Genomic DNA, 24,756 nt, shown 5'->3' on the forward strand with positions numbered 1-24,756 from the left:
GATCCAATGCAACAACCAGCATAGTGATCTTGTTTGCTGTGTTCTAATCTTGTTATGTTTCAAATGACAACAACAACCTCAATAACAACAAAAAACAACTTTATTCTTATATCGTGCCACCATCTCCCCGAAGGGACTCAGGACTAAGCCCAAAAAAATGATTTATAGAGTTACAGGCTTATTAATGAAATACTTTTTCAGGTTATAAACTGTTCTATTCATGTCTTCCAAATTCCGGGCTGCTGCTTTCTTAATAGAGGCAATCCATCTGTGATGTGATTGCCCTCTTTTCCTTTCCCTACTGCCTTCCACTTTACGGGTGTCAGACCAATTTTCATAGAGGGCCACTTCAGTCTTATGGTTGCCTACAAAGGGCCATGTGCAATTCGAATACTGTAAAAATGTAATTATGTTTCACTGGATTCAAAAGACTGACAGGTCACATAAGATGAAGTGGGCCTTGTGTTTGACATGTGTGGGTTAGATCTAATGGACTGAAGTTGTAGGAGGATGGGGATATTATTTTGAACTTTTTGACAATAAGAGCGGTTTGCCAAGGGAACCTATTGTGGCGGCGTCTCTTTCTCCAGATATCTTCAAAAGGAGTCTAGGCAGCTATCTGCCAGGGATGGTTTGCCGGGAGATCCTGCAGGAAATTGGACTTGATGGACAGAGGAAGCTTCTTCCAAATATAGGAGTTAGAACTTTTGCAGTGAGTATCTCTCCACAGCTGTCCATGGTCCAATAGCCTCAGTTTAGTCAGTATGGTTTTTCAGGAGAGTTCAGGAGACATGATGAACATATCTGAGAGGAAGTCAGAGGGAGGAGGGAGCAAGCTTCCTTTCTGCTGCCCTGGAGATGACGCAGAACAATGGCTTCAAACTACAGGAAAGGAGATTCCACCTGAACATGAGGAAGAACTTCCTAACTCTCTGCCCCGGAGTGTGTTGGAGGCTCCTTCTTTGGACGCTTTTAAACAGAGGCAGAATGGTCATCTGTTGGGGGTGCTTTGAAAGCGATTTTCCTGCTTCTTGGCAGGGGGTTGGACTGGATGGCTCCCAACTCCCAACTCAGTGATTCTCTGCTTCTATATGCTGTAGATCAGACATTGGCAAACTTTGTGCCTCTAGGTCAGTGTTTCTCAACCTGGGGGTTGGGACCCCGGGGGGGGGGGTCGCGAGGGGGTGTCAGAGGGGTCCATCAGAAAACACAGCATTTTTTTGTTGGTCATGGGGGTTCTGTGTGGGAATTTTGGCCCATTTCTATTGTTGGTGGAGTTCAGAATGCTCTTTGATTGTAGGTGAACTATAAATCCCAGCAACTAGAACTCCCAAATGTCAATGTCTATTTTCCTCAAACTCCACCAGTGTTCACATTTGGGCATACTGAGTATTCATGCCAAGTTTGGTCCAGATCCAGCATTGTTTGGGTCCAGAGTGCTCTCTGGATGTAGATGAACTATAACTCCCACAGTCAATACACAACAAACCCCTTCAAAATGTTCTGTCGGTCATGGGAGTTCTGTGTGCCAAGTTTGGTTCAATTCCATCACTGGTGGAGTTCAGAATGCTCTTGAATTGTAGGTGATCAATTCCAGCAACTACAACTCCCAAATGACAAGATCAATCTCTCCCAACCCCACCAGTATTCAAATTTGGGTATTTCTGCCAAATTTGGTCTAGTGAATTTAAATACATTATGCATATCAGATATCTACATTACGATTCGTAACAGTAGCAAAATTATAGTTATGAAGTAGCAACGAAAATAATGTTTTGGTTGGGGGATCACCACAACATGAGGAATTGTATTAAGGGGTTGTGCCATTAGGAAAGTTGAGAAACACTGCTCCAGGTGTTTTGGACTCCAACTCCCATCATTCCTAACAGCCTCAGGACCTTTCCTTTTCCCCATCAGCCGCATAAGCGGCTGAGGGGGAAAAGGAAGGGGCCTGAGGCTGTTCGGAATGGTGGGAGTTGGAGTCCAAAACACCTGGAGGGCCGAAGTTTGCCCACGCCTGCTCTAGAACCCTTTATTTGACCTTGTATGTGTTCTGTATTACCTTGAAATGTCCCCTCAGCGCCCCCTGCTCCCCAAATACACACACACAGCACCCTTTCTCCTTTCCGTTTCCCTCCACCTCCTTCTCTTCTCCGCCTGTGTTCCTCTTCGCCCTTCAGCCTCGGGAGCCAAATCCCCTTGAAGCCAAAGGCAGGGAAGGTGAGAGGGTGAGGGCGACCGCTCCGTCGGTGGCTCCCGCGCATGCGTAGGCGGCTCCCTTGCCCGAGGAATGTGACCCCGGGCGCTGGGCAAGTCCCAGACTCTAATCCCAGCGAGTCGCCCGCGCGAAGAGCAGAAGCAAGAGGCAGCGGCGGCGGCGCACCTGTCACCTGCAATCAGGCCACGCGCTTCCTGAGGAGGTCAGCCGGCATGGCAGAGGCGCGCCAGGCGGGGGAAGGCGGAGAGGCGGCCACGGAGGAGGACCGAGCCCGCGTGGAGCCCGAGGGAAGCGGCGTCGAGGCGGGAAGAGGCGAAAGCCTTGAGGGAGAGGCCCAGGTCCTCGAGGCAAGGGAAGAAGGGCAGCCAGGAGAAGGAGGAGAAGGGGGAGAAGAAGAAGGGGCGCGGGACCCAGAGCCTGAAGGGGTCGAGGAAGCCCGGGAAGAGGAGCCGGGCGAAGCGGAGGAGCAGGGAGAGAAGCCTCAGGAGAAAGCCGAGTCTGAGCCAGAGGAGCAAGGAAACGGGAGGGAGGAGGGAGGGAAGCGGGAGGGAAGTGAGGAAGGCACCGCCACTGAATCCCCAAAGGATTGGGTTGAGGAGGGGAGGGGCGGAGAGGGAGCCCCAAGAGAAGAAGCAGATGCCGCCCTTGAGCCCCAGGAGGACGCACAGGGCTCGGAAGAAGGGGGAGAGGGAGCCCCAAAGGGAGAGGAAGAAGGAGAGGTGGAAGAAGGGCTGGAGGCGGGAGAGGGAGCCCCCACCCCTGAGCCCCAAGGCGATGCTGCAGAGGGACAGGGCGAAGGCGAGGCGGAGGGCGCCCTGAGGGAAGGAGACGTGGCCGCCGTTGAAGCCCCTGAGCATCTTGAGGGGGATCCAAAGGAAGGAGAGGAGCTGGGGGAGGGAGGCCAGGAAGGAGACCCAGGAACCCCAGGAGGAGGAGGAGGAGGAGAAGGAGGTGCCGTCTCTGAGCCCCAGGAGGAAGCTGAAGGGAAGGAGGAGGAAGCAGAGGGAGCCCCAAGAGGAGGCGCCGAACCTGAGACCCAGGAGGAAGAGGCAGGAGCCCAGGAAGGGGACGGGGGAACCCCAGGAGGAGGAGGAGGAGGAGGAGGAAGCGTCACCCCTGAGCCCCGAGAGGAGAAGGAAGCCGAGGAGGAGGCAGGAGAGGGAGCCCCAGGAGGAGGAGGAGGAGGAGGAAGCGTCATCCCTGAGCCCCAAAAGGAAGAGGAGGCAGGAGAGGAAGCTCCAGGAGGTGGGGGAGATGCTGCCCCCGAACCCCAGGGAGTTGCAGAGGAGGGTACCAAAAAAGAAGAAGAGGCTGAGGAGGGCACCAAGGAAGAAGAGGCAGGAGCGGAGGAAAGGGACTCCGCAGGAGCTCCGCCGCCAGAAGAGGTGCAACTGGAAGGAGGCTCCTCCAGCGAGGCTCAAGGGGAGGAGAGGAGGGCTTCGGTCGAAGGGGGAGACGCGGGTGAGGGCACCCCGAAAGAAGAAGCAGCCTCTGCTGATGAACCCCAAGGGGACCCTGAGGCGAGCGCAGAGGGAGCGGAAGAAGAGGAGGAGGAAGGCCACCAAGCCCAGGGATCCTCTTCAGGGACCCAGGAAAGAGAAGCTGCCCTGGAGGTGAACGGCGTGCAAGGAAAGGAGGAGGAGGAGGAGGAAGATGCGGCGGAGGGGGAGCCCGTCCCACTCGGCCCGCCTTTGGAGGAGAAGCAAGAGCACGACATCTCCCTCTTCGTCAAGGTATGGGCCCTTCTTTCCTTTCAGGGTGGCTCGGAGTCGCAGGTTGGTTTTGCCCGGCTGGTCTTATGGGGCCCTCCTGAATATGGACAGCAAGTGGGCCACATCCCAGGGCTCCCCACACCACGTTGCTGTTTATTCCTTCAGTCGCTTTCGGCTTTTCGTGACCTCATGGACCAGCCCACGCCAGAGCTCCCTGTCCGCAGTCACCACCCCCAGCTCCTTCAGAGTCAAGCCAGTCACTTCAAGGATACCATCCATCCATCTTGCCCTTGGTCAGCCCCTCTTCCCTTTTCCTTCCATTTTCCCCAGCATCATTGTCTTCTCTAAGCCTTCCTGTCTTCTCATGATGTGGCCAAAGTACTTCATCTTGGCCTCTACTATCCTTCCCTCCAATGAGCAGTCAGGCTTATTTCCTGAAGTATGGACTGGTTGGATCTTCTCACGGTCCAAGGCACTCTCACTGTGCCCAACAAATGCACAGTTTTGGACTAGTCAAACACTTAAGGCAGGCATGGGCAAAGTTTGGCCCTCCAGGTGTTTTGGACTTCAACTCCCACAATTCCCAACAGCTGGTTTGCCCATGCCTGGTGTATGGTAGTTTTACACTGCAGTCCACGGTCCCATACAGGCTGGGGAAGTTCATAGTCCCACCATTTCTTGATCCCTATTTCAGCAACAATGTGTGTCACAGGTTATTTCCCTCCAAGCATGGAACAATGTCAGATGGGGACCTTCCCCCTCCTAGTTTGGAGTTGGGGGCTTGTGTCTAAACTCCTGCCCTGGCAACACCATTCGTATTAACTAATATAGGCCCCTTCTACACTGCCATATAAAATCCAGATTATCTGCATTGAATTGGATTATCTGGCAGTGTAGACTCATGTAATCCAAAGCAGGTAATGTGAATTATTTGATTTGATAATCTAGATTATATGTCAGTGTAGAAGGGAACAATTAAAGTTTGCCTACAACTGCATTTCAAATGCACAGTAAAGACCCACCTGACACCCTTTCATTTTGGTTTTGTTATTTGCCATCAAATATGCATGTGGCGCAGTGGGTTAAGAACTTGCTGACGGAAGGGTTGCTGGTTTGAATCCAAGGAGTGGGGTGAGCTTCCGCTGCTAGACCTAGCTTCTGCAAACCTAGCAGTTCAAAACATGAAAATGTGAGTAGATCAAATAGGCACTGGTTCTGTGAGAAGGTAACTGTGCTCCTTTCAATCATCATGTCCACATGACCTTGGAGACATCCATGGACAACGCCAGCTCTTCAGCTTAGAAATGGAGATGAGCACAAAGTTCCAATGAACTTATAAATGAGAGATCCCCTAAAGTCCAGACCATCAACAGCCTTGCTCAGGTTTGGCAAACTCAAGGCTGTTGCTTGCTTTACAAAGGCAACCCACCTGTAATGTAGTGCCCTCTTGTCCTACTGCCTTCCACTTCATCAGCATTAATGACTTTTGCAGGACCCCTAGTTGATATTGTGTCCATAGTACTATAGGCTCCATTTAGTCAGTTTGTTTTCTAGTAAGAGTTCAGGACTCATACATTCTAGGTCCTTTATTTGTCCTTTTGGGGGGGGGGGGGGCAACCCATGGCTTCAGTCAAATTGTCCTCGAGTACCATGACATCAGGAGGTTATTATTAATGTTATTATAATTTTAGTTTTTTTGCTAACTTTCATAGCTGGTTAAATATGTCAGATGAAAAGTTAGTTTTTCAAAAGTTACAAGCAGTCGCCGAGTTTAAAACATCCATCTTACAAATGACTTATATTTAAGAACAGAAGTGAGACAACAGGAAGTGAAAGAAACCTACCCCTAGGAAGGGAAATTCACTCCTGAAAGAGTTGTCATGGGGAAAAGGTGTCTTCACTGAAACTTTTTTTTACCAATCCTTGATTTCATAACAAGCCAAAAAATTTCAAAATCCAGTGATCACAAGGACAGAAAGTGAGGTGAAATCTTTTGAACCAGGACACAGACAGCAAAACAAACACCACAGGAGTATTAAGCCTTTCTTGTGCTACCTAAAGATATATAAGTGTGGAGTTACACTTAAAACATATCTCTTCTGACTTACAAACAAATTCAACTTAAGAATCTCCATAACCTCTATTGTTTATAACTTGGGGACTAACAGTATTTTGTTACATAGATTTCAGATAAATCTGATTTTAAGTTGCTGATTACATAGTTGTTGTTGTTGGTTGTTGTTGTTGTTGTTGTGTGTATTCAAATAATTTCCAAGTGATGTTGACCCTTTCATAGGGATTTCTGGGGCTGAGAGTGTATGTTTTGGCCAAGGTCACTCAGTGGGTTTCTGTCTGTTAGGAACAATAGATCTGAGAAGTAGTATCTACATTGTCAATAAGAAGTAAAACAATACAAAAATAAGGTATAGTGTAGTATATAGCATAATTGGCTCACTTTAATGATTCCCAATGTTTTTAAGTGCAAAATCAACCAGATTTGTGGTTTGGTGTTTGTGTACAGAGCTTTATTGTTCCTGTTGGTAAGTTTTACTCATTGTTTCAGGTTCTCATAGTGTTCTTGTTTTGAAGCTCTGTGGTACCTACTGGGATTTAAACTGTTCTGTAATGGAAAATCAGTCTCTGTAAACATCTGCAAAATTACAAGTTACATTGGTATGTTTTCCTGCAAAACAGTGATGCATTATCAGTATAGATCAGTGTTTCTCAACCTTCCTAATGCTGCGACCCCTTAATACAGTTCCCCGTGTTGTGGTGACCCCCAAACATAAAATTTTTGGTGCTGCTTCATAACTAATGTTGCTACTGTTATGAATTGTAATGTAAATATCTGATATGCAGGATGTTTTTTTCATTCACTGGACCAAATTTGGCACAAATACTGGATACGTCCACATCTGAATACTGGTGGGGTTGGGATTCTTGATTTTGTCATTTGGAAGTTGTAGTTGCTGGGACTTAAAGTTAACCTATAATCAAAGAGCATTCTGAACTCCACCAATGATGGAATTGAATCAAACTTGGCACACAGAACTCCCATGACCAACAGAAAACACTGGAAGGGTTTGGTGGGCATTGACCTTGATTTTGGGAGGTGTAGCTCACCTACATCCAGAGAGCACTGTGCACTCAAACAGTGATGTATCTGAACCAAACTTGGCACAAATACTCAATATGCCCAAATGTGAACATTGGTGGAGTTTGGGAAAAATAAGACCTTGATATTTGGGAGTTGTAGTTGCTAGGATGTATAGCTCACCTAGAATCAAAGCTCAATCTGAACCCCACCAATGAGAGAATTGGGTAGAATTCCCACACGGAACTTTTATGACCAACTGAAAATACTGTGTCTTCTGATTGTCTTTGGTGACCCCTCTGACACCTTCTCACGACTCCCCCCCCCCCCAGGAGTCCCAACCCCCAGGTTAAGAAACACTGGTATAGATCAACCTGAAAGTTGGTGCCCATACACGCATGGCAGCTTGAAACCCATGTTAACCTGGAACAGAGATTACAGCTCATTAAAAAACCCATTAGAACCATAGTGAAAAATCTGTGATGTTTTAACCAAAATGTAGATCTGGTTAAAACTTTTTCTCATGCTACATTTTAAATTTATGACAATCACTTCACTGATTGCAAAGGCATATGGCGGACCCTTGGTATTCTCTGGGGTTTGGTCCCAGGACCCCTCCTGGATATCAAAATCTGTGGGTACTTAAGTCCCCTTATATGCATTGCCATAGTACAATGGTGTCTTTTTTTTTTTTTATAAAACCACAAAATCAAGGTCTGCCTTTTTAATGCTTAAGAAAATATTTTGAAGACATGGATAGTTAATACATGGTTGCAGAATCTGTACTTATTTTTGTTATTATGAGTAGTAGATATTAGGCTTGGGCGGTTTCGTTCGTTAATTTCGTAATTCATTATTAATTCGTATTTAAATTAGCTTACGATCCAATATTGAGCCATGCAGGACTACTGTGAGGATTAATTAAAAATCGAAACAATTTTCCAATTTATTTCATATTGTTTCGTAATTGTTTCGTAATTGGTTCAAAATTGTTTCAAAATTGTTTCGAAATTGTTTCGTAATTATTTCCGTATGTCTGGTGCAAGTTTTATAGTTGTTGTTTGTTTTATCGGTGATAAAAAAATATTATCACACCAACAGTCAACAACAGAGGGAGAGGGAAACTTCAGAAGTTCCCCCTGTCCCATTTGGAGGGTTTTTTAGCATATTGCGCAATCGCGTCCGCCATTAACGAATCGATTTGTAATTTTATGAAATTTCATATATTTCGAACTTTTTTAAAGGAAAATTTCGGAATTCTTTAAAAAAACGATACGCAAGGGCCCCCCTAAAAACGAAACGAGTTTAGAACCAAATTTTTCCGTGGTTACCCAAGCCTAGTAGATATGTTTAGAGATTTGTTAGCTGGGTTTCTTTACCTTGCAAACAGTTACAAAAAAGTGTTATACAGGAAACATCTTGTGCTAGTACTTGATATATAAAGTAGCAGTGAGATCACCTATCAAAAATCCTCATAATCATTTCTTATTTGCACATACCAACATTTTATTAATGACTGTACATAAATTAAAGAAATGTAAATGCCCTGCTTGCAGGCTTGCTGCATAACTTGCAACTTAACATCTCCAGCCTCTTATGATGCAGGCATGAAGGTGAAAAGCAGTCGGGGAGGGTACAATCCAGATAATCTGTGCAAGTAGGTGCACCTGAGGCGAAATATGTGATCAAATAACAATCCCTCTACTTGGCAGTAAAATAAAGTCATAATGCACTGAATAATTGCAGGCTGCTGGCCTTTCATGACATCCAAATAAATGGCTGCAGGTATTTAGGATTGAGGTATCATTTGGATCTGTCCCTGTACAAATGAAGGCCAGATCTTGCAAAAATTATTTGAGAGCATTTAGTGTTGCCTTAAGCTCAAAATCTGGTGACTGTCGCCTTTTAGGATTTTGGGGTTCCACTGATGTATGCCAGCTTAAGGAAATATTTAAAATACTGGTTGATTTTGTTAAGTATCTAATGCATTGCAAGATTAAGAGCTTAAGGGGAGAGTGCTTGCATTTGGAACTGCAGATACCTTGAGGTGTCTAGATGTGCCATATGGGGACCCTGAAATCTAAACTTTGTTAGGAAATTGTCTGCTGTTGGTGAGAAGCAGACTCCATGCCCTGTGAAGAATCATACTAGCCTACATCAGGCTCGCATAGAATAAACATCAACATGTAGAGTTGTGCATTGATTTTGTTACAAAACCCTTGTCTGGAATGGCACGTCATATGTGCACATTTGCACATATGTGTAACTTCACTTTCACAGCCCTGAACAGGATGGGCATGTTGTGCTTCAGGCAGAAATGTCAAAAATTTTAGTAGGGAGATTTGCTTATGTATAAGATTCCCAAAGGATTTACGACATTAACTAATCTATCTTGGGTTGGGGAAAGATCAAATCCAAATGAATTCTGCTTATTGCAGTAGTGAATCTTCTGCTTAGATCAGAATTACCAGTTGTGGCACAATATTAGATGGTTCTTCCACAGGAAGGTTGGGGATATAGCTGCCTTTGCAAGTGAGTCTTGGATATATACATTCCTACACAGACTTGTTGTCCTTGTTAATAAGCAAAATGTTTGTAGATCCACTCACTCTAGAAAATTTGAATTACCAGTATCAAGATGATTTGTTAATCTTTGAGAATGTGTGTTTCACAGAAAAGTTCTCCTTATCAGCATTCTGTAGTCTGTTTTTTGTTTTGGTTGTTTATGTTTGGGAGATCATGTGTTGTGTGTGGTTTTTAAAAACAGCCTTTCTGCTTTCATCAGTGGAGGCACCAGATTTGAGGGTAAAGTGGGAGGAGGTACATAAGGGCCAAAGTTCTGTTATAGATTGACAGGTTGCATCCTTTTATGATGAAAAACAGGAGGATCGGCTGTTTAAATAAATTAACATGGGATTGGAGACCAACCAGCTACTCTTCTCATAAGGTAAAGGTTTCCCCATGATATTAAGTCCAGTCATGTCCAACTCTGGGGGTTGGTGCTCATCTCTGTTTATAAGCCGAACTGCCAGAGTTGCCAGTCATTACCTTCCTGCCAGAGTGGTACCTATTGATCTACTCACATTTTCATGTTTTCGAACTGCTAGGTTGGCAGAAGCTGGGGCTAACAGTGAGAGCTCACGCCACTCCCCAGATTCAAACCTGTAACCTTTAGGTCAGCAAGTTCAGCAGCTCAGTACTTTAACCCACTGCGCCACTGGCGGCTCCTTTCTCTTCTCATACCTCACATATATTGTTATTGTGTTCCTTAAAGTTGCTTCTCATTTATTGTGAATTTTTCTTGATAGGATTTGGTTTCCTTCATAGCATTTGATGAGAAGGAGATTGTCATAGCCTTCCTTGGAGGCCAAGAGAATATGACTTTGCCAAAGATACCCACTGGGCTTTCATGGCCAGGTGGGAATCTGAAGCCTGGCCTCCAGGGTCATAGTTCAATGCTGAACCACTGCATCACATTGGCCCTCATCTCATTCTCTCTACTGACATATCTTATTCATCAAGTGCTTCTTTCCTTTAAATAATGGTAGAAATGGAAGAGGCAGAAGGGAGGGAGCTCCATTTTTGGACAGGGCACTTGGCAATCCCATGAATAAAACTGGTTTTAAGAACCCAGCAGCATGGTGAATAAAATGCAGTCATGTCTCAAAAGAAAGCTGCACAAGGCTTCTGTTCCCAAAGACGGAAAATAGAGCCGAAGTTATTACATATCAAGCCAGGTGTGTTTTTTTCCAAATCATTCCATTGCTTCCACAGTCGTTCTATTCATGTTACTTTGAACAGTGAAAAATTCAGATGATCAATAGAAAACTTTAGATTTCTTGCCTACATTAAGTAATATTCAGTCATAGTCTTCCTCCACTTTTTCTTTGGCTGTCTCAGTGTCTATAAAATTGATGTTGCTCCTCCTGAACTCCAGTTAATTCCAGGTTGCTTCAAAAATATTTTTTTTTAATTTGTTGCAACACTAAAATAGAATTACATTGTTTGAGATAAAGTGCATAAGATATGGATATGTAGAATACCTTGCATTTTTTTGCAAGTATTTTCATTCAGAGTGACATGAGAAAGCCCTGAAGGAGTTTGAGAGACCCTGATAACCTCGGATGTTTCTCCATAATAAAAAAGATCATTAACATTTCGACTGTGGAGACTTGGATTTTTAAAAATGCAAACCAGAACAGATTGCCAGCAGTACCTTTGACAATGTTTTTAAAACAAGGAAAAACAAGGAACATTATAAGATTATGGCAATAGTGTGTCGTTGAATTTGATATCATAGAAGCAAAGACTAGCACTTTTAAGTAACATAGTTACTCTTGACACATTCTGTTTGGAATCATAAGGACGTAACAATGTTTGTTTTAATGTAGTGTCGAAGGCTTTCAAGGCTGGAATCACTGAGTTGTGAGTTTCCAGGGCTGTATGGCCATGTTCCAGAAGCATCTTCTCCTGATGTTTCACTTGCATTTATGGCAGGCATTCTCAGAGGTTGTGAGGTCTGTTGGAAACTATTTAGTTATTTAAAAGTTTTCTATACCGATCTTCTCACCTACAAGAGGGACTCAGATCCGGTTCACAACATGTGTTCATATACAAAAATACAAACCACACAATGCATCATCATTACACAATTAAAAACATATTACAATACAACATCGTCATCATCACACTTATATAGCCACGTCGTCAAAGGGGTTTATATATATTTGTGGAATGTCCAGGGTGGGAGAAAGAACTCTGTCTGTTTGAGGTAGGTGTGAATGTTGCAATTGGCGACCTTGATTAGCACTTAATGGCTAGCAGTTTAGTTTCAAGGTCTGGCTTCTTTCTGCCCTGGGGAATCCTTTGTTGGGAGATGATAAACTGGCCCTGATTGTTTCTTGTCTGGAATTCCCCTGTTTTTGAGTGTTGTTCTTTATTTACTCTTAGGATTTTGGATTTTTAAAAAAATACTGGTAGCCAGATTTTGTTCATTTTCACAATTTCCTCCTTTCTGTTTTTTTCCCAACCATTATAACATTAGCATTAAAATATTTCTAGAGTGTGTTGTGTTACAATATTTCCAAAATACTGTGCTTTTTAATGATTGTTTTAATTGTTTAATTTCCTCTTTTTCAAGGTTAATAAAACAGTAATAATAAAACAACAATTTTAAAATAGCATGGTGATTTTGTCTTAACTTGAAATGAAATGAATTACTCATACACTAGAACTTTCCAAAGTAATAACTAAAGATAAGATACGATGATGATGATTTTAAAATCATACTGGAAAATGGCAGATGTTCAATAAGTATTCTTTACCAGAATTGGATGTATTACTATAAAATCTTTCAAGTGATAAACACAAGAATACTTCCAAGCACTCTTCTCCTCTATGCCTCCTTCTTAGCACATATTAAAGAAGAGTTCCTGATTCAGCTACTTTTAATAGAAGTTGAATAATGCACATTCAAACTAAACCATAAAACAACGATAGAACACCTATTTTGTCTCAAGCATTTTCCTCATCAAGTAAGGATAATAAGGATACCTGCTCCAGATCCTGAAGAGCTACTAGAAGCAAAAACAGAAAACATTGGAACAGATGAAACAAAGTTCTTGTAAAACATCATCTCTTTGTATAATTGAGAATTTGTGTCAATATTTTTTTAAATCCAAGCAGTATACTTCTGAACTACCAACTTCTTAAAAACAGTTTGCTTTTTAGTGATCTTGTTATAGAAAGGGAATGCAGAAACCTTATGGTTCTTTAATACAGCTTAGGAGAAGCTGGCATTATGAATTCCTTTCATAACTCTTCAAGAGATTGAGGTGTTCCCCTCCCCCTGGTTGATCCCTATAACATTATTTATTTGTTTGCTTATTTATTTAATAGGGGAGTTAATTTTTGATTTGCATTAAACCATCAGTTATTTAATAAACCCATGTCATTTTACTTGAAATTTCCCAGTGAATCAATTCTGTGAATTACTTCAACTGTCCATAGTGTTAAAAGGAATTTAGGTTGGAATCCTATACTTATTTACTTGGGAATAAGTCACAGTGAAAGACCTAAATACCCTGGAAGCACTAGATCCCAACTAATCTTGGAAGCTATGTATAAACACCAGTTTCTCTAAGCTATATTTTAGAACAAGGGTTCTTAAACTGTGCTCTGTGGAGCCCTTGGAGCCCCATGGATGATAGTGAAGGGCTCCATGGCACCATGTTGCTTCCCATCTTCTAATCTTTCCTTCTGAGAAATGCAGGGAAATTAAAGTTTTGAGCTGCTGGAGGCAGCAGCAGTAGCAACAACAACAGAGTCTTCCCAGAGCACAGACCCTTTCTCCTCCACCTCCCTTGCTGCCCAGACTCTTTTTCTTGCTGCCCAGACTCTGTCCACCCCACTTTCTTTGCTTCCAAAACCTTATTTCCCTCCCAGCGCTCAGAGGGTGCTTTGATTGTGTTTTTTCTGCATGGCAGAAGAGGGTTGGACTGGATGGCCCCAGAGGTTTCTGCTATTATTATTATTATTATTATTATTATTGTTGGTTCTTGTGGGTTTTTTCGGGCTATAGAGCCATGTTCTAGAGGCATTTCTCCTGACGATTCGCCTGCATCTATGGCAAGCATCCTCAGAGGTAGTGAGGTCTGTTGGAATTAGGACAATGGGTTTATATATCTGTGGAATGGCTGGGGTGGGGCAAAGAGCTTTTCTCTGCTGGAGCTAGGTGTGAATGTTTCAACTGACCACCTTCATTAGCATTTGAAGGCCTGGCTGAGCCTGGGAAAATCTCTTGCTGAGAGGTGTTAAGATGTGCCTGGTTGTTTCCTCTGTGTTGTTTTGCTGTTGTAATTTTAGAGTTTTTTAATACTGGTAGCCAGATTTTGTTCATTTTCATGGTCTCCTCCTTTCTGTTGAAATTGTCCACATGCTTGTGGATTTCAATGGCTTCTCTGTGTAGTCTGACATGGTGGTTGTTGGTGTGGTCCAGCATTTCTGTGTTCTCAAATAATATGCTGTGTCCAGGCTGGTTCATCAGGTTCTCTGCTATGGCTGACTTCTCTGGTTGAAGTAGTCTGCAGTGCCTTTCATGTTCCTTGATTCGTGTTTGGACACTGCGTTTGGTGGTCCCTATGTAGACTTGTCCACAGCTGCATGGTATACGGTAGACTCCTGCAGAGGTGAGAGGATCCCTCTTGTCCTTTGCTGAATGTAGCATTTGTTGGATTTTCTTGGTGGGTTTGTAGATTGTTTGTATGTTGTGTTTCCTCATCAGCTTCCCTATGCGGTCATTATTATTATTATTATTATTATTATTGCTGTTGTTGTTGTTGTTGTTGTTATTAATATTATTATTTCAAAGTCTGGGTGGCCCATCTGTTGGGGGTGCTTTGATTGCGCTTTTCCTGGATGGCAGAAGGGGGTTTGACTGGATGGCCCCTGGAGTATTTCACTGAAATACTGTTAAGTTTATGTTGGTTAAAATCATTCTTCATTTTCACTATTGTATTGTTCTTTTTTCTTTTTTCTTTCTTTCCTTTCTTTTCATTGAGTGAGTTCACACAAACACTCTCCACCCATCTGCCACTGGCCTGGCCCATGTCTGATAGATAGACAGACAGACAGACAAAAGGTAAAGGTTTTCCCCTGATAATAAGTCCAGTCGTGTCTGATTCTGGGGGTTGGTGTTCATTTCCATTTCTAAGCCGAATTGCTGTTCTTGTCCATAGACACTTTGAATGTCATGTGGCCGGCATGACTGCAAGGAGTGCCGTTACCTTCCTGCCGGAGTGGTACCTATTAATCTACTCACATTTGCATGTTTTTGAACTGCTAGGTTGGCAGAAGCTGATATATATAGATATAGATATAGATATACACACACACACATATATATGCATACACACACACACACACACACACACACACACACATTATATATATTATAACATATAATATAAAAATATTTCTTGGGGCTCCACGATATACTTTTGCTTCAAAAAAGGGCTCAGTGGCTGAAAAAGTTTGAGAACCTCTGTTTTGAGGAATTGAGGCCCCTTCCACACAGCTGTATAAAATCCACCTTTGACTGAATTAAATGCATTATGTGCATTATATGGCTGTGTGGACTCAGATAATCCAGTTCAAAACAGATATTGTGGATTATGTGCCTAACCCCACTGTTCCTCCTTCTTGGGCTCCTCCCTCACAAATACACTTTTTCTATTCCTATCTCATCCAAGGTTTTATCATTTTATCTTGTGCATTTGGCCCGCCCTTTGTGTTCAACTTTTATTACGTTATTTTGCACTGTTTACTTTATCTTGTCACTTTATGTATTTTGTTGTGATGTAATTTTTGTTGTTTTGTATTATATTCGCTATATTGTATTTTTGGGCTTGGCCTTGTGTTAGCCACCCAAGTCCTCTTTGGGGAGATGGTGGTGGGGTATAAATAAAGATGATGATGATTATGATGATGATGATTATGATGATGGGTTATATGGCTGTGTGGAAGACCCTGAGAATGCTGCTTGCCTAATATCAGTCAGTGGGTTTTCATGGCTGAGTACAGGTTTTATGTTAGTTTCCTGGATCTGATTTCAACACTCCAACCACACCATACTGGCTGTCCTTTGTACAATGAGCCCTTGGTATCTGCTGGGCTTTGCTTCTACAACTACCTGGTAGTAGTTTAAAACTGGGCTTGACGTTCTGGGCCTCAGGTCATTGTCCTACCTTAGCTCAGTTTTAGCATGGCATTATCTCATTTGTTTTACTAGTAATTTTCTAGCTTGTCTCCAATTCAATTACATACAGTTCAAACAGTTGACCTAAGCAGTTTAAAAAGTGTAGTACATGACTGCAAAAAGTTACGATTCGCTGTCTTTAAATGACTTGATTGCATTATAAAAAGTAGCCGGACCACTGGATGATGTAGTGCACTGAAATAGAAGGCACTACTTCATTGTTATGATTAATTGTTTCAAATCATGATATATTATAAGCTGTTTTCAGGGCACTGATAAAGAGCAGCCTATATGTGTTCTAAATGAATAAATAAAATATTGTACTGAACTGTTGAATGGATTGTAGCTCTTGCTAGCTGTTGTTAGAAAATAAGGTTTGCTGGAATTATCTGGAGGTTGGTTGCATGATACTTTCATGAAAATGGTATCTGTGACAGTATCTTGCCACTCAGAGTGAACTGCAAATCTTTGCTTACTTTGTTTTTTTAAACATGATACTGTCCATTACAGTTGCTTTTAGGAAGCTTACAAGATTAACACCTCTGTCAAATATGTACAGATGTTGGGTTGCTGTGAGTTTCCCGGGCTGTATGGCCATGTTCCAGAAGCATTCTCTCCTTTCACTTTGCCCACATCTATGGCAGGCATCCTCTGAAGTTGTGAGGTCTGTTAAAAACTAGGCAAGTGAGGTTTATATATCTGTGGATTGTCTCGGGTGGGAGAAAGATCTCTTGTCTGCTTGCTTCCCCAGGCAGCAATCAGCCAGGCTTTGAAGCTGCAAGGCCGTTAAATGCTAATCAAGGTGGCGAATTGCAACATTCACACTTTTCTTCAAGCAGACAAGAGTTCTTTCTGCCACCCTGGACATTCCACAGATATATAAACCTCACCTGCCTAGTTTCCAACAGATCTCACAACCTCTGAGGATGCCTGTTATAGATGTGGGTGAAACATCAGGAGGGGATGCTTCTGGAACATGATCATACAGCCTGGACAACTCACAGCAACCCAGTGATTCCAGCCATGAAAGCCTTACACAACACAATGTATAGATGTATTTACATAAATCCACAAGTAAAAGATAGAAGCTGTTTCAAAATACACAAAAATACTTACAAAGCCTAAGTGAATAAATAGAGCTGTCATATAAACACCTTGGTCTGTCTATGCCCTTTACCTCCCCTGCCCTTTCCCTGAATTCCTGTTTTTCCTTCTGCCTGTGTATAATGGTTTTTTCTGTTCCATAACATGTTAGGGAGATTAAAAGTGCAGAGCATTTTTATCCCCATCCTGGTGAAAAATTACTGCCCATAATTTGTATATTGTTTAGAGGTGACATTATGCCACCATTGTGACTGTCTTTCTTTCAAACACAGTAGGTCCATGGCATCTGCAAAGTTTCAGTTCCGAGACCCTCATAAATACAAAAAAACCCACAGATGAGTATGTATTATTTAATGGTGGCAATATGAACATGCATTCTTTAGTATATTTGTGTTCACATCATTGGGGTGTTGTGATCCATGGTTTGTGGAAATTGCAGATCTGGAGCCCACAAATTGGGAGGGCCCACTATCTAACTGGGTCATCCATTCTGCTCCTCTTAGACAGAACATTTACCTTTCATTACCACAGGCATGGCTTTTAACTGCCGTTCTCTGCTGTCATGGTGGCACACATTTGCGTCTGGCATCATAGCATTTCTTGCCTGTCCACTCAGGAAGGTTACTGGAACTGGACTGCAACCAGTGATGCAGGTGGTGCAGGGAGAGATTTCAGGGAGTGACTGTGAAGATGGGGAAGGGGCAAGAATAGGGGACAGTTAAGATTGTCTATTACATTTGAGCTACCCAGTTGGACATCACTCTTCTGGAGCTGTGTAACTCTGCTCTTTCTTCAGTTTCTTTGTTCTTAGAACCAAGCAGTTTTGAATTGTGTTACAAAATGACTTCTGAAGGTTATCTGATTTTTGTGCTGATAATAAAATCCCATGATGCAGTAAAGAACTGTATACATTTCCATTTGCTGTGTTTGCTGATGAAAGGGTCAGGAAATTGAGTGCCAAAAAATTACTAAATCACCATTTCAGTTGCAATAAGTTTGTTTTTCTTGTATTCTTTGCCTGGCAGTAAATGTTCCAACTCTGATTCAGAGCTACAGATGGAACCTTTCCACCCAATCCTTAGTCTTACATGTGAGATATTATACCAATGAGGTAGTGGTTCAAGGCTCTTAGACTGAAGTGCTAGGATCTTTTGATTAGCAGGGACAATGATGTCATCTGTCACATGCCTTAGGTCTTTTCTTTGAACTTAGTTGCAACCCCACAAAAAACTTAGATCTCCCTGGAACACATTGTGACAGTTTGTTGTAAGCCAGCCTTGTAGTGTTTAAGACATACTAATTTAGGTACATCTATCTGGAATGACCGGTTTATCTATTACTTTTACCTAAACACACTTTCTGGTGGAAATGGAATTAGCTAGATCTTTAATAATGAGAACAACAACAACAACAACAACAATAATAGATTTTTGTGATACTATGGATAATTGCATCACCATGCACATATTTTGGTACTGTTCCATTATCCGGGTGGAGGCCACAAGGGGGTACTAGAGAGAGAAGGATAGTTCGTTTTATGTGGAGGGGGGAGGGTGGGTTGAAGAAGTAAAACCATTTCCTTCTGTTTTCCTGTTATTCCCTGCCCCTAACCACCCATGTCCCCAAGCCTCGTTTATGATATGGTAAGGAGGGAGGGAGAATAACCAACAAAAACGGGAAAATTGTTTTCCTCCTTCAACTCCTCCTCCCATAAAATGAAGTATCCTTCTGTCTCTAGCGGCCCCTAGTGGCCTCAACCCAGATTATGGAAGAATATTATTACTCTTTTTGGTGCATATCTATTGGGACTGCCTTGATGAGCACTTACACTTCACATTTTACCATCATACAACTACACTTTTTAAAACTATTGTTCAAGATATTATGGTTTGGGAGCAACACACAAGAATCATAGGGATTCTGAATGCAAGGGCTTAACTGGAGGCAGATAAGTAATTTCTTTACCACTGAGTTAGGCCCCTTCCACACAGCTGTATAAAACTCACATTGAACTGGATTATCTGGCAGTGTGAACTCGGGTATTCCAGTTCAAAGCAGTTATTGTGGATTATCTGCCTTGATATTCTGGGTTATATGGCTGTGTGGAAGGGCCCTAAAATTTTCCTTAGTATCCAGAACTTTTCTTCCACTTTTCCTCTTACCACAGAGGCCCTTTCTACACAAATTATCTGCTTTGAATTGGATTATCTGGCAGTGTAGATTCAGATAATGTTCAAAGCAGATAATGTGGATGATCTGCCTTGATATTCTGGATTATATGGCAGTGTAGAAGGGCGCAGAGTAGCAAAATAAGTGTACCATCAGAAAGCAAAGATGTTACTATCTCAGCAACCAGACAATTTCAGATTTTGGAATGTCTTAGATTTCCTATTAAGAGAGGACCAATCTGTACAATCTACAATACTTGGAATTTGTTGGCAATACCCATCCCAGTACTAACCAGGACTGACCTTTCTTAGCTTTTGAGAGCAGACAGGATCTGTTGCCTTTAAAGTATAATGGTAAAGGTTTCCCCTTGGCATTTAGTTGTGTCCGACTCTGGGGGGTGATGCTCATCTCCATTTCTAAGCCGAAGAGCCAGCGTTGCCCATAGACGCCTCCAAGGTCATGTTCTTGGCATGACTGCAAGGAGCGCTGTTACATCCCTGCCATAGTGGTACCTATTGATCTACTCATATTTGCACGTTTTAGAACTGCTAGGTTGGCAGAAGCTGGGGCTAACAGCGGGAGCTCACCCTGCTCCCCGGATTCTAGCCGCCAACCTTTCGGTCAGCAAGTTCAGCAGCTCAGTGGTTTAACCCTGAGCTTTAAGGTATACTTTCAGGTATAGTTCCCTGTTAATGCTTCTGGAGAAGATACATTTACTAGCTGTTGAAGGAAGGGACGTTTTTAGCCAAAATAGTTTACTCAGTATATATTTGCCATATTTTGCAACAATGTTGATCCAAGGACTGATGACGTTCTCTGAGCCTTGGGCTACCAGTCCCTGCTATTGATCCTTGGCACATAACTATTGTACAAAGTGTGGTATTAATTCCTGGTACATTGAAAAATAATTGCTGGTTTCCTGTATCCAATATCCCAAGGAGCACTATGGAACATACATCTCTGTTTCGCTTGTCTACCTGAATGGGGTATTTGTTTTGTATTCTCTAGTTGAAGCAATGAGGGTGATGATTCTGTTTTATATTTAGTTGTATTGTCGGGACCAATGACACATTTTCTGGAGGGGGAAAGGAAGAGTCCAATATTTGCTCATATTAGGCTTTCCAAGCTCTTTTCCAAACCATGTATTGTGGTATGTTTTCTGTTGCTCCTTTGTTTTTCTTTATTGCATGTTAGATATTCTCTATAAATAGAAGGGCTGAGTGAAAGGAACAAATAACTCAAAATGACAGAGGATGGAGGAAACACACATTTATTGCTATGAATTTCTTGTATGTCTGTTTTCAAGATGTTTTATCAATGTTCTAATTTCTCAGGGCAAAGTATAGCAATTCCATCTTTTATTCCTGGCATGTACCAAACATATTTTCTATTGTAACTCTTTGTATGTACACAAAAAATGCACAAAATAGAGAACAGTCATTTTGATATTTTAATTTCACAATTTGGCCCGAAGGCAGGAATTAGGATTATCACTACTAGATTTCTTCCTTCTCCAATTAATCCTTGCCAAGGTGCCTTCCCCCATGTTTTTAATGTTTCCCTCCTCCGTGGCATATTATTGTTTATTATTTTTAATGTGGTTTTCTTTTGGAGTAGTGAGAAATATACAAAATGTGTAGTATCATATGTTAAATATAAAACAGGATGTGTAATTAAAATTCCAGTTAATCTGCTTTTCTCAGCCCTATAATGTGTTCCGGAAAATAATGGTTCCTTTGTTAAAATAATTCCCCTAAAGAATTTAACAAGGCTATAAAGGGTTTCTTCTTATTGCTGTACAATGTTCAGCTGGTTCCCTGCCATATTATTAAATACGGATTAGAAATAGCATTGGTGTAGTGAAATCGTACTTCTTGTAACAGGATAAATAGCCAATAGAATTTGATTTGTTGCTTGTGTACTTCTGACCTTGTTGCAGTCAGTTTGAGACGAAGCAAAATAAATCAGCAAAGCAATTTTATGTGGATCTTTTCAGAAGCAAGTCCCACAGGATTCACTGGAAATGCAGGTCTGATAAGAATTCACAGAATTGTATCCCGTGTCTCTCAGATTTTACAGTGAAAAAGAATTATCATTTGAGCTACCTAGGCTACGAATATCATACCCTTTAATCCTATGATCTGTAAAAGAGCCCAGTACCCAAGAATGCTAGTTTCCTGAAAAAGCATAACATTCTTGTCAGCTGTTGTTTCTATCACTTCTTACAATATGTGAAAGTTTGTGACAGTACTACTACTATTAATGGAATAATAAAGTTAACTTGGAAGAAGGAATATATCTCCATACCTCCATTGGGTGTATATATTTAGCAAGTGATTAAGACAGATTGAGTCACAGAGCAGGGTTTTTGGCCTTACAACCTGATGGGGAGGTCACAGGTTTTATTAGGGGAATGCTGTATAGAGAGTGCAAAGAAAGTAGGAGAAGTTTATTCCTGCCTCTTTTTTATTTGCCCTAGCAGGAGTACGTCTATTGCCAATTGCCAGTTTGTCCTGTTATCCCCAACTGTTCCACTCAGGAGCCTGTGAACGTGATGATTCAAAACAAAAATATGTCAGAATAATCTAGCTGCATATATGCATACATGCAGACAGAGAGGACAAGTCTACACCCCAAATTCAGTGCTAGCAGTCTTCACAATTTCAGGCAGTTACAAACATCTGATGTACAAACATCTCATAATTAAGAACAGAGGGTGAAATCACAAGAAGTGAGAGAAATCTACCCCTAGGAAGAGAAATTCCCTCCTGAAAGACTTACCAAGGGTAAAAGGGGTCTCTACTAAAGCTTTACTCACCAATCCTTGTTTCTACAACAAACCATTTCTTTTTCAAAATCTAATCATCACAGGGTCAGAAAGTGAGGTGAAAACTTCTCAACAGGGGCACATACAACAGAACAAACACTACAGGAGTGATAACTCTTTGCTATGCTCTCCAAAACATGCATGCACGCATGTGTGTATGTATATGTATGTACTTGTATGTATGTATATATGAAGTTACACTTTAAAAATGTACCTGTTCTGACTTGCAAACAAATTCAATTTAAGAACAGATCTACAGAACTTGTCTTGTTTGTAACTTGGGGACTGCCTGTACACAACTTCTGGCAGAAATACAGTATGGATTTTTACCTTTTGATCCAAACTTGCTCTGCAGTAAGTAAAGCTGGGGGAAATTCTTGAATTTGGGAAAAACTCTGGAGTGTCCTTGGGGTTGCTTACTTTGGTGATCCCTCGTTGTCCGAGTAGGATAATCTTCCAGGGTGGGTCCGTAGGTGACTATGGAACCATATTTTTGATCTGCGTTGTCTCCCTCAGTGAGGGCATTGGTTTCCAGGTGGAAGGCGGTCCCGGTCGGGGTTGGCTTGACGTGCCTTTCCTCGGAGTTGGCAGCCATATGGACAGCTGGATTAGGTTCTATTTGATCCTTATGTATTGTCCACATATACACCGCTGATGTTAGCTTTATCCAAGAAAGGGCGAGTTATCCTCATGTCAGCACTGCCACTGCCTCCCTGCGAGAGCCTGGCCATTGTGATTGCATCTGCTGAGAATGGGGTACCCAGCCATGCAATCAACAGGGAGAGGGTTGCTCTACCCTGTCCTTTTGATCTCACAGGAGGCCTGTAAAATGTGACTGCAAAGGCCAGGCTTTTGCAAGAAGATCCTTAGCTAGAGATGCAGGAGCAACATTGACACAAGGATAAAGGAATGGGCAACCAGGGCTGACCTAGCTAATAATAATAATAATAATAATAATAATAATAATAAGAAGAAGAAGAAGAAGAAGAAGCACCATTATCTTTATTTGTATCCTACCCTATCTCCCCATGGTGTCTAGATAATCTAGATATCATTGCAATGTCACAGAGGATTCAGCCTGGTGTATATGGCCACCATAATTTTGATGTCAGGCTAGCCTGGAGCATACTGTTCCACGTTATCCCTGAATTAATTGGCCAGTGAAGTCACAGCCACATAGACCCAGGCCAAGATCTTATACTTTTTTGCATAGCATAAATATACTCCAACATAGTTCCACTGCATCCACAGTGATGTAACTGATGGCACAAAAAGTGCCACCCTCTTCACCCACCACACATACTTACCACTGAAAAATATCAACAACGTAAACAACAGTATTGAGCAATGATTCTAGCCAAGTTATCATCACTATTGGCTCAAAGAGTGGAATGTAATACATACATTTTGCATGTTGGAGGCAGGACTCTAAGAGAACTTAGACATCATAAAACATTTTTTCCAGAATAATATTGCAGTTCTACCATACAACCCATTTCAGATGTTATAGCACCACCAGGTAGCACAGATTTCTAAAATCCAGATGTTTCAAGAAGAGTTTTTTCAGTGTCATGTTAGTAACTGAATTTTATAGCCACTTGCAAAAAATATTTTTGTAGCCACCTACAAAAATAAAAAGACGGCTTAAGCTATACTGTATTTTATACATAAAATAAAATGTATAAAATTAATTTTATTAATTTGTTCCTTGCTGTTGCAGTTATAGTACATGTTGTCAGTAGGTGATGATTTCTTGACTGGCTGGAGTTTTTAAAAAAACGTATTACCTTGTGTACAACTGGACATATCAAATGGCTTTCAAACTAGTACTAAGTTGATTTAGGTTATATTTATTTATTTTTTATGTACTGCATTTGTTGACCGCCGTTCTCAGCCCTAGGGTGACTCACGGCATAGGTATTGTTAGTTACTGTTTGTTGGTCCAGATGTCAGTTGAGGAAAAGGTGAAACAAAATCTTCTAGCTGCATGGGGAGAGTAAGGAGAAGCACACTTACCCTTGATCTTTGTATCAAACAATAGCTAATCATGAAGAGCAAACATGGTTGGGCTGGCACAAGCACAAACAGAGCTGACAAGAAGTGCAAAGCTGGTACAAACTCCTTGGGTCATATGATCTAGTAGTGGACTCAGTTGTGTGCTTTTATTCTACTCAATAGTATTATTCTTTGTTGAATGTTTTTGACACCTGGTTTATTTCAAAGAAAATAACAATAGTTTACAAAATTCTGATTTGCAAAAGACTAAAGATTTTTAGCTAGTCCACCCTTGCTGCAAGACAAAAGCAAGTGATGGAAAGGAAGTTGTGGGTAAGCAAAGGGACACTGTAGCTTGAGAAAGTGAGAGGGGAAGCCACAGGTGAAATACAAGACATTTGATAGTGGTGGCATCTGGACAGACATCAAGAGCCAGGAGCCATCAGGCCACAGTAGCCTTGGGAGTCTAGAGGAGGAGGAGGAGGACCATCTCCAGCTTCATCTCCATCTCCAGGCAAGCAGCTCTCTCAATTCTTTGCTAGCCTCTCTGCCTCTGAGGGTAGTTTCTGAACACCTACTGGCTAACATCACCTACTGGCCAAGAAGGGGCATATGATGTGTGAGAGGTGCCTCTGACAGAAGAGCAAAGTCAGGCAGATGGATGAGAGACTCGAGAGACTTTGAAGAAATGAGAAATGTATTGAGCTCAAAAATATTTTCACTGAAGTCCGAATGCATTTTTAGCAATCCAGGTGAAAAATGCTTAGTGCAACATCTTCCTGGGAATCATTAAATATTGACTGACTGAATGTGTCTAGATACAGATCCATCATGCAATGTACAATGCAGTCGTATGTATGTCTATTGAAAAAATGGAATCCC

General features: G+C 42.0%; 1 protein-coding gene across 2 annotated transcripts in view; it reads left to right on the forward strand.

The window, feature by feature from the left end:
- Positions 1–2,307: 2,307 nt before the first annotated feature.
- Positions 2,308–24,756, forward strand: part of CLIC6 (chloride intracellular channel 6) — a 30,128-nt gene continuing 7,679 nt past the window's right edge. For both annotated transcript variants that reach the window (XM_060770369.2, XM_067466708.1), the window contains exon 1: positions 2,308–3,951. In XM_060770369.2, coding sequence (XP_060626352.2) covers positions 2,431–3,951 — 1,521 coding nt within the window. In that variant the 5' untranslated portion in view covers positions 2,308–2,430. The remainder of the gene's footprint in view (positions 3,952–24,756) is intronic.

Source organism: Anolis sagrei, chromosome 3 (assembly GCF_037176765.1).
Source record: "Anolis sagrei isolate rAnoSag1 chromosome 3, rAnoSag1.mat, whole genome shotgun sequence".
Taxonomy (NCBI): Eukaryota; Metazoa; Chordata; class Lepidosauria; order Squamata; family Dactyloidae; genus Anolis; species Anolis sagrei.